The sequence below is a fragment of the Clavelina lepadiformis genome, chromosome 8 (assembly GCF_947623445.1).
Source record: "Clavelina lepadiformis chromosome 8, kaClaLepa1.1, whole genome shotgun sequence".
In the NCBI taxonomy this organism is placed as follows: Eukaryota; Metazoa; Chordata; class Ascidiacea; order Aplousobranchia; family Clavelinidae; genus Clavelina; species Clavelina lepadiformis.
In genome coordinates, this window is record NC_135247.1 from 12,977,381 (window position 1) to 12,988,795 (window position 11,415).

At 36.1% G+C, this 11,415-nt stretch overlaps 1 protein-coding gene and 1 long non-coding RNA gene across 2 annotated transcripts; one reads left to right on the top strand and one right to left on the bottom strand.

The window, feature by feature from the left end:
* Positions 1–891: 891 nt before the first annotated feature.
* LOC143469506 (uncharacterized) lies at positions 892–3,057 on the bottom strand. The gene is made up of 3 exons (XM_076967230.1): positions 2,723–3,057; positions 2,380–2,623; positions 892–2,040 (listed from the first exon to the last, which is right to left on the bottom strand). The coding sequence occupies exons 1-3, from the start codon at positions 2,950–2,952 to the stop codon at positions 1,711–1,713; spliced, it is 804 nt and encodes a 267-aa protein (XP_076823345.1). The 5' UTR covers positions 2,953–3,057; the 3' UTR covers positions 892–1,710.
* A 2,473-nt stretch (positions 3,058–5,530) lies between these two features.
* Positions 5,531–7,999, top strand: LOC143469733 (uncharacterized). Its single transcript, XR_013119191.1, has 2 exons — positions 5,531–6,804; positions 6,948–7,999. It is a non-coding gene; the product is annotated as an uncharacterized LOC143469733 (long non-coding RNA).
* Positions 8,000–11,415: the final 3,416 nt, after the last annotated feature.

The following is an 11,415-nucleotide window of genomic DNA, read 5'->3' on the forward strand; positions in this document are numbered from 1 at the left end:
ATTTACTTGAGCAGGGCCTGTGTCAATTGCCACATTTGCAACTACGTTAATCTGGCCCAGTAGTTGGTTCGGAATTAATGGCCTGTTATGTTATAAAGCAAAGGGTATTCTAAAAATGCATAAAATAACTGTCGATTGCGTGTTATGGTTGTTAGATCGTTATTTACAGTTGCTGTATATTGCATATTTTGCGCATTGTAATTTTAAAACACTTCAAAAGTAATTTTCAATTTTTGTTGCCCTAAACGTACTTTCCCTTTTTAGGCATTCTGACTTTTTCTGTTTCCGCAAGAACTTAAAGCGTTTTCACGCAATTCTTTTCACAATCTATTTCCAGCGATTTGTACATTGCGAAAAATCTATCACATACTTTTGCTGAAAATCACAGTAAAACAGAAGTAGGCCTACATACTGTCCCATGACGATCAAATTTGGAGCGCTGTGGAACTTTTTAGCAAAATTGTTTGACATAGCTATTTTACCGTAAGGGAAAAATGTTAAAGATAAGTGGTTACGAGAATAAACATGGCCAGTTAATTACTGAGTAGCTAGTTACGGTTAAATGAAAGTTAGCAACACCATGAGCTCCGCCTAGAATGGATGAATGAGCAAGCAATTTTATCAGGTTGTGTTGACAGAGAGTCAGAAGTTTAAAGAAACCGAGATTTCTCTCCTGCTTGTTTCTTCATTGCTCCTACAACGTTACGTAACGTTTTCCGACGTCATCACTACTTACAAGTGCTCTAGTTGTGCAAATACAGATCTATTTGCTGTGAAGCATTCCTGTCATCAATGGAATACAATTCACACAAGGCAAATTCTACAATACTGACCGTATCTTAACACGTTGTCTGTAGACCCAGTTATTCACGTTAAGTTAAACAAGTAGTCTACAATTAATGATTGTATGTCTGTTAATAAATAATATTCGCGGAATTGTGGCTAAACCTAGATAAGGAGAAGACTGGGTTATGTTAACAAAGAAACGAAAAAATTAATTTGGAACGCACGACTTTTCCAGTAACTATGTGACGACTCAAGTTCAAACAAATAAGAGCGGCTCAACGTGTATGACATCACACACGCCACTCATCAATTTTTTCATGAGTAAGGAAAAGTGTAATGAGATTTAAAACAACGTAGCAAAATACGAGACTGAAACTTGTGTGGTTTACAGCGAACGGTGAAATAATCTCGTTCACATATATAAGCAAATAACAAAGAATCAAAAAACTATGCACAATAAAAAACGTAGGTAGAAAAATCGTCTTATTGAAAAAACTGTATCATGCGGGCATAACTCATTATTTAACATGAAAATTTTACATTAAAACCTGTTTTTGTAATTGGAACAACAGTAAGCTTAGAAAGCATCTTGCAAGTAGTTAATCAAGTAATTACTGTATAACCGAATTGAAATCTTGATGTTAACAATATGAATTATAAGTTGCATAACATTGACAAAACATTTAACTTTTCAAACTGAAAATCACTCTTAATACAAAATATGCTGTGTAATGATAACAAACTTTAAGCAGTGGTTGAGTATTACCGAAAGCCAGACTTAGGATTTAAATAGTGAGACAAAGGCTATATATGATGCATAACAGAATTTTATTTTATGGATTCAACAACACCTGCTTACATAACCATTTTAGTAAAATTTTTGTGAGTTAATATTCCATGATTACTAGTGTATATAAACAAAGATTAAACAATTGTAAAACTTTCAAGGCAGTATTCTTTTATTTTTTCTGGCAATGGTAAGAGGTCAATAATTTCTGAAATATAGGACTCATTTTCCCTCTCAAAGGTATCATTTCCTTCCTCAGAGTGTTCAAGATTATGTTGGGAGTTCTGATTGATCAAGTCACGTATTGTGTATTTGCACATTGCCATCAGGGTAGCTGGACTTTCTTTCAGTGCCAAAACTTCATAGTCACGAAATAGATATTCTTTGCCCATATAAGGAATATAGAGGCATCTGTGAGTACCATGGACTTTTCCAGGAAATTGTACACCTTCATTTGTTGTGTTTTGCTGAAAGAGTAACAGAAGTTGCAAAAACAACTGAGCTGGTACAGCATGTTGTCTCTATGGTTGAACCGCTATCGTTAGCATTATAATGATAAAGCATTTTGTACTAATGAAGATGCCATGTAGGGCAAAATATATATTTTTAAACAACAATTGTTTGGTTGATCCGGTAACTAAATTTTGCAGAATTTTATTTACGTACTTCTGTTTACATATTATGAATACATTCATTATGGTTTGTACAACATATGATCCATGAAAAACAGATCAATAGTGTTATATCTAGTAAATATGCAGGATATTTGCCTACAATTTTGCATACATTTACGGGGGAACACTCACAGCAAAAGTAGCAGAGACAGATAGCCTTTGACCTCTCCAAGTTTTCCCCATTTGAAGGTCACCTTTTGTCCTTCCAATATACAAAGGTTCCAGATATGAACAATCAATTCCACCAATAACAGAATTGCTGGGTATGTGACCATATGTGCATGATATCCAGTGAACACTATCCGCATTTTTTGCAACTAAAACTTCATATTCTTTCGCCCGCCGAACGCCTGTTCCATAAGAAACTAGCAGACACCTATATTTTACATGATAAAATCATAATAACATCAGTTTCAATTTATACAACTCACTACAAACGATCAGTACAATGCATCAAACAGCTTCAATAACATACTTTTCACTTGGAATCAGTATCCCAGGAGTTAGTTCATTCCTGTTTTCACGAAGCCTTGTTCTGCCTATATACAAAGTTTCATTATCAAATGATCTTCCTCCTGTAACGGCTCCATGAGGGACTTGTCCATCTGATGAACTTTCCCAGTGTATGGAATCAGCAGGAACAACAGTTAATCCAGAACCACGATCACCTGACTCAATCATGGTCCAACGACCTGATAACAGCATGGGTCACCAAGAATTTTTTTTTAACTTATGCAGAATTCAGCTTTTTGCAACACTCTGCAAACTTCTTCAACTTAAAAATTCAAACTTCTGAACAGAAAAAATAAGTTATCACTATATCAGCTATTAAGATGTAGCTTGTAATGACAAAGTAACAAAGAACATGACACCACCTGGGGGACAAAGTAAATTCCACTAATTTTTTTTATAAAAAGTAGACTGCCAATAACTTTTGATAAAATGGATGATTTGATTATATCCGAGACAAGTCAGCATTAAACATAAATAAAATGTGCATATATATATGTATATATATAGAAATGATATATGATTTGCTACTTCGTGGTACACGAAAGAGCAAATCATAAAATCAAAGCTCCATTAAATTAGCAGAGTGGATGCATAATATAAACTGATAAAATATGAAACACTTTGTGATGCAATACTGCTTAAGGCAGCTGTAGAGTATTTCTTGATAATGCCGATATCAGGTTTGAACACACGTGCAAAAACACATATATTGTAACTTGGTTAAATGACAAAATATCCAGATAACAAAATATCCTTTATCCGAGTATGAGATAACTGAAAATGCCTTGGTTATTCAGTTAACCGATATCTGGATATCTGCTGCAGTCATAAGTCAAACCATCTTATTTGTATAATGATTCTGTATGCCAGGCTGGAAAGCATGGCACTTTTTGATGAGATCTCGGGGGGGGGGGGCAGGACAGCCATAATTGGGGTGACCGGGTGTAGGACGGCTAAAATTAGGGTGCACCGGATGAAAAATGGTGTACTAGGTGCATTTTGCATTCTGCAAAGAACACAAGTTTAAACACAGAGCCTGTGGGCTTTCTTTTTTGGCAGTAAAAATGGAGGAGATATTCAGGTGCACCAAACACAGTATTCAAAAAGCTTGAGGGTGCAGTTGCCATGCTTTCCACTATGGCCTGCATGGAAAGCTTGCATTTTAGCACAGGAAAATTTAAGCTAAAAATGTTTAGGTCTAAAATAAGTCCATGTTTTATGTCACGCCAGTATTAAAACTCTATTTTCTGCCGCAAGTAATTCCTATTTTAATAAATGGATCCAATTCTTAACTCCAGTTCAAGTTACACATGACAAGAGATGAAAGCATAGGGAATTTTACAGCACTTGCTATCATTATATGCAAGTTTATTGTAATATTTTGTGACACTATTCTAAAGCGCTACACCAGAAAGGCTGAAGCTGATATTTATGCCACAAGGCGTAACGATATTTGCTCCTTCGCCACACCGGAGACCTCCAGCGTATCATACAAATTTTCCATACATGATACTGATGTAATTTTTAGACTTATGCATGCAAGAAATTGCAGTACCGATAACCTAGGCCTACATTGATTTCATATATGATAGGTTTTAAAGTTTACTGTATTTGCTGCCAATACTGGGGTCTCCTTTACTTTTGCACTTTAGGTCTCGTTATTTCGCTATCGGGATCGAGTATTATGAAATTATTACATCATACTTTCGTTTTTATTACCTCACAACTCCATCTCATTTAGTCTTTTAAATCGGAATACAAAAGTATAACATATCTCGTATTTAATGGTACCAAACTCCAAGATAGTATAGCCTAGTTCAGTGGTTCTCAACCTTTCATGGTTCATGGCCTCCTTCCAGTGACCGTCATAAACCGTGACCCCTGCTCATCAATAAAAAATGTAGATTGTTGATTGCAAAACACTTTTTACTTCATTACATCGTGTGTAGTGGCCTTTGTGCCGTAAATTTTGTACAGCTAGCACAAAACCGTGACAAACTTGTATCCCGCTTTGCCTCGCCTTCCCCTACCACTACACTATAACTCACTAGTGAGGCATCTGTTTGTGGTAACCGGAAAACGCCCCCATGGCACTCCAGGGGAGCCATTGGGCCCCGGTTGAGGAACCCTGGCCTAGCATAGTTGTTGAAAACTTGTTTAATGCAAGTTTGGGTATAGTGCAGATCTGCACAAGCAAATGACGTCACAGTTTGAGTAGCTGGGGTCTAGTATACAAAATCATCTTGTGGTTGTGCACTTCTGTACTAGACTCAAAGGTTTTGTATACATTACGGGACGTCTACGCCATTTTAAGTACAGTAGCCTACCTACCGGATACATCATGTTTTGAAAAAGTCTGAAACATTCAGCTTGAGAAGGCCATTAAGTTACCGGTATTAACCAATGCACGGGCATGGACAATGGTACTTATAGACTTAGGCTACAGCTGCCTTTTACCCGCAATTTAGCAGCATGCAGACTATAAGCTAGCCCAGCTTACGGTAGTTATTAAGCATTTTACACATAGTGAAGTCTTTATAAACCAACTGGTTAGAGCCTATCGATACTTCATTTCCAAACCCAACAAAAAACTGACATCACAAGTAGGCCTACCGTATTTCACCTGGACCTGGCATAAACCTTCCATCTTACACTCCTACAATCGTCAACAGCGAAGATATCGATTTATGAAAGCCTTTTTACGTCAAAGTAATTCATCCGTAAACAACAAGCGGTTATCGAAATATCATTGGTCCAAAGGTCTCAACGCCCACAAAAGTGAATGAGACTAGTATTTTTCCAACAAGCGTAGTACTGTAGTGTGCAGTGACTGATTCACGTTTGAGCTGAAAATATGCTAGTCATTAGTGTTGAGTCTAAACAGGCCTTTAACGGCATCTGTTTGTGCAATTTTTTATATGATGAGGCAAACGTAGGTTTTCCAGAAGATTGTTTGAAAAAGCTTTTTCCCAATGAATCGCTTCCATTTGTATGTACTGCGTTTGTCAGCCACTGACGGGGTGAGCGCTTATATTGCCGGGGTTTGGAGCATAAATAAAATGTTCCATATAGTTGATGCTAAACCTTCAAGAATTTTATTCCAAATCATTTTAAGAATAGATACCCACCCACGCACGTACGTACACATGAGATTCACCAAAGTGAACGCCGATTTACAATAAGTAAAAAAGAAAAGCTGGTGCAAGTTATAATAAACAAAGACAGAATTAAGGCTTCAGTGCACGCACAATTTGTTGTCAAAAAATGTCATAGGCTACTTTCCAGTTGGACCTACCGTCCGTACCTGCACATGTCCTACAGTCAAGGGGCAAAAATAAAGATACTATCAGCAAATCAATATGTGCTGCAATATCCGTAGGCTACTAAGTTAATATAAATTACACTTTGATTATTTAAATCAGGGGTGTCAAACTCAATCGCACCAGGAGCCAAAACTCAAAACTTATTTAACGCCGCGGGCCGTAAAGATAAAACTTGATTGAACGTTTCGTGACACGAGTACATGAATTGAAACAAGCAGCGAAACAACACCAAATTTTTCATGTTTTTGACGATTTTTGACTGGGCTATTTTTGATTATTTTTCTCTTACGTCATTATGTTTCGCTCATCTCCTTGCAAAAGCGTTAAAGAATTAACAAACAATAAAGAAAAAAAGCAGCCCAGATTCAAAGCGTTAGAATAAATCTATTTATTCTATCGTATGGTGAAGCAACTGCTGTGCTGCTGTATTGTGCGATTTGTTATAATCTTGTTTCTTGCTTGAAAAAAGTAAGTTATACTGTACATTGTACAATGATCTCGCGGGCCGGAAATAGTTCAATGTATAAAATAACATTGCGGGCCTAATTTTATTGTAAAGCGGGCCGGGAATTTCACACGTATGTCTTAAATGAATATAATCAATGGAATGGCCATGTTGGAAGTTACAATTATCACGATTCAACTAACTTATTTTCAGAAATCAGAAAACCGTTGTTTGTCTGCACACGTGCTGTTTCCTCGTGTCGTGTCCTCCTTTCAGGTGATGAAAATATGGTAACACTATATAAGGCGGCATTCAAAAGCACGTACTTACAACAACAAAAATGACTTAATACTGTTAAATAGAGTTCGTCTGAGTCTGCTTATTACTAGAAAATCATCGCCTGGCTTTTTCTTATACAGTATATATCTGCTCTCTTGACGTCATCACGTCACTATGTCCATTTCTACTTCACCCACTCAGTTAGGCTGGTTAGGCGCACGCATTCAAACGTTGAACGTCACGAAGAGCATGATGACGGACCAGTGTTAGGCTATTGTCTATGGCTACTGTTTTAGAACTGGTCATTAACCGCAGCTTTTAGCATTAACAAACTTCTCGCCGGGAAGGAAAAGATTTGAATTCATGAGAATGCCGAATACCAATAATAGATTTTGAGATTTCTCAAATCCAAATCTATTGACTGCCACCTTAACAAAAAACTATACATTCCTATGATTTTTCACAATGTTGGTGAATCAAAGAAATCTGTTTTTGCTGGCCTATACAAAATCGATAAAAATATTTGCAGTAATTCCACTGTCTTTATGATAGATTGATTAAATCAATGTAAATTGTTTTGAAGAAGTAAGGTATTTTTGTGACAATTTCACATAAAAAGCATTTCGAAACTTCTGGTAAGCTATCATTAAATAAATGTTCTTTCAATGGCTCAGTGTGCGTGTATTGTTTTTAGTTCTTATGTTAGTGTAACATTTCTCTTTATTGTCTTGTATTGGACATCTGAGGCGTATGAATTCTCAATATCTTCTTTCTGACATGTGCGATTCAATACGTTTAGTGCACCAGAATCTATACTATCGCGCCCTCTCTTTGGTCACGGAAACGGGATTCCAATCCTTGGGACGGGTATTTTTTGTGGGAGTTACTTTTCACCATCCAGCTACACTAGTCTTAATCATCTTTAAACTTATTGTTTGTTGTCGTTACCATGTTACTGCTCAGTGTCCAAATTTAACTATAATACTTATTTTTTTCGTTTGATTGTTTGTTATTTGTATGTTGTGTTTACTAGCCGTCCTAACCATTGATTTTTTTCATTATGTGTTAAATCTTTCTTGCCCGTTAAGCCCTTGCTTAATGAATTGTGATTTTTGTAAGTTATAATGGTTAGCATTTTATTTTTCGTTCCTTACTGACGATAACGAAAAATAAACGATACGATGACGAGCGATTGTCGATTATGATTACAATTATTTAAGTACGTATAACGCAATATCAAATCACTTCAGTAGGCCTACTGTATTAATATACCGACCTATTTTACCAAAGGGACCCCTGAATCAATTTTAGTCATCCAGTCATCCAGGGGTTCATCCAGTCCTAATCCGCTCCTGGTCGAATCTAAGTTTAAAGTGACGCGAGTCATGTTATGACAGCGGTGACGTCAAAAATAGATTATTAGCTAACAAAAATGTAACTTTCTAAAAAATTACACCTCTCGGTAAAGAATATCAACCAGATTAATTTGTTGACAGCGATGACGTCATAGTATTCAATTTAGTACAAAGCATGGTGGGACCTCAAAAAAGCTATTAAGTTGAATGGCTGAAAGCATTGACTTGACTTTCCTTTACTCACCTCGAGTAACAGTTTCAATTGACTCGGGTCTGAAAAATGCCTCTGTCGCAACCCTGTTCGACACCTGCAGTTTGGTGCCTAACCTAACTCTAGCGTGCCTAGTTTGGTATGTAGGACTATTAGTAACCTACTGTAGTAATCGTTCATTTACCACTCAACTATCGTTACTGTTGATAAAACTAATGAACAGTTACAGAACAACATATATTGCCTATTTTAAGGCAATGGGCCACATTAAACCACGATACTGAAGCTTATACCGCAACAATAATAACTCTTTTTTTCTAGTGAAATAGTATGACAGCTTAAAACAAAATATTTTCTGTCCTTGTAAATCACAATATGACCCTTTCGCTTTTGCTTTACGCTCACGTTAATTACGTCACATCATCAAAAGGTCAAACACTAAGTCAAATGCCAGCCAATCAATAAGATATAGATGCTGTCAGTCCAGGGGAGGATTAACCCACCTGTAATAAAGAACTTTGCTGAAGAGAAGACTTACTGTTAATTGAGGCCCCTTATCATTCCAAGACTGAAATAATCCATAACGCAAAACAAGAATTACATAAATTAGTCATTTGTTTATCTTTGTTACCCAAACTCAAATTAGGCTTAACTTAAAAATGAAAATGGTGGGCAAGTTTCGATTTTTTAAACGAGAAACTAAATTTTTTTAAATTCTGTTTCGAATTGCTTCAATTTTAAACTGCTATCAAAGCAACTGAACAGGAGCAAGAGTGATTGCAATCAAAGAGCGTATATCATCTCATTATAAATATTGGAGGTTTACCATTATTTAAATCTTCAAAGCTGTACCCTATTTTAGTTTTTCTTTATAAAGTACCAATGAGGCATTTATTGTTGTGTTATCATGTAATCGTGAAATGCCCTCGGCAGATGTATTTTTAAAGGCCCTGATGGATGACTGGCAGTTCCTTGAGAAAACCCCAGTAACCTCCAAAGGAGTGTCTTATCGTTTAACCAATCGTGGTATATTTGTCTGTGTTGCACCCGCAAGATTATTATTAAAAGTTATAAAATCTCACACTAGCTATAATAGCTGTAAACGAAGCACTGTTCATGGAGAGTACGTTGAAGGTCGGGTTTGTTTCGTAAACACAAATTGTATGCCACGAAATGATGTTGATTTTGCACTGCTTCAAAATCAAAATCAAAAAATACCTTTAAATTCTTGTAAACGTTAAATGGATAGTGTGTTGCCCAGTAGGTTTTATTGTTTTCCGAGCTATAGTTCTTTAAATTTCTAGACCCTTCGTACCACATTCTCAAAAAACGTTTTTTTGTCGGCCACTATTATCCCAGCGCTATAATCACAGTAGGAAAAGATCTGTCAAATAAAGGATAGGTTACCAATACAAAAACGTGTTCTAAATGTCGACGTCACCATTATTGACAAGAACAGCTGGAAAGTACTTTCAACGTTGAACTTTGTACCTTCCTCAAACCACAGGATGTTTTCGGAGGACGTCTACGTTTCTGAAGGTGGTGACGTTCAAATTTACGAAATCAGGGTTTCAGGGCGGGTGACGTCAGCTTGAAAGTTTAAGTTTCAGTCAACATTTTCATATTATTGCCTAAAACTTGCCTAAATTTGCATTTATATAAAAATTTATATAAAAAATTTTTACTCAAGAAAACTGTTTACACAAATATCTTAGTGTTTTTTCGATCCAGAGCAATCATATAACATTGTCTTTTTTGTAACGATGTTTACACAAAAGAGTAAAGGCTGCCAATATTTCACCAGAAAAAATCATGCATTCGAAGCTATTTTTACAGTTTCTTATTAACCCAAGTTAAATGTTATAACATAGTAACCTAAATCTACCTTCTAATCTAAATCTAACTCCAATAAAACCTTAAATAGCTAAAGACAACTTTTTGCATACCCATTCTGCTAACCTAACCGCCTATCTTTAACAACAGGCTGCATGACCTACATGCGGTGAAATAGTCACTCTCTAGACTAGAGTAAGTTGCTGCTAAATGCATTGAATTATCAAAAGCGTTCACAAACGCATCAATACATTGTATATAATTGCGTCTTACGTCACAAAAAATAGACTTAGGCCTACTTCCAATAACGCAAGTATACGGACTATAAAGACTACCATGCACTGTGTACACTCAAGAATATTTCACAGTCTGAAGCGCTACCTCGTGCTAATCTTTCTTATCGGACATCTGAACGTAAGACTGGGTTGAACGATTTTCAACCAAGACACACAACTAATTTTTGCAACTGCCATACTCCAAAATTTCCCTACAACGATTACATAAAAGTGTTAAAAAATGTTACATTAAAGCCATATCTTGAGTTAGTATAAACATCCAAAAGTGCGGCTACAAGTGGGTGGTCATTTCATCATACGTTTGTAATTTACACCTGGTGTATTTTGTTGAATAGAAACCTTCGGTTACAAATCGCTTTTACTTTTTCAAATATTGTAGAGAATTTTAAATACGTTTATTAAAAGAAAGATCTGGGAAAGATAGTGTCATATTTAATCACAATGAAGTAATAAGCTAAGCCATATCATTTCAAAATCAACATTTTCTATACCAGTCATGGAAATAAAAATTAGTAGGCAATGCGTTGGCCACTCAAACGTTATGGGAAATATACTCTGCGGCCTAGGGTAACCTTTAAGTATAGATGTAGAAACTATAAACTTGTCACCTGTAGACAAATTTGAGATGTAAGCTTAACAAAGAATTATTCCTTCTGGATGTTAATTGCTAGTAATAGATCTCAAAGAAAGGTAGTGATAAAATTGGAAATCCGAAAACATCTCAAACCAAAGAACTACATGCGGAACGTTGAACTTCTCCTTGAAAGCGAACTTCTTTCTGAAATAGTGAGTGCTTTTTCGAAATACAATTTCGCTGTAGGGAAGTTCTTTGCGTATGGTAAAGATGTGATCAAAACTAAGTTTATTACAAATTGTCTCCGGCTGGGTAAGTATTTGTAGATAACCGTTGGTT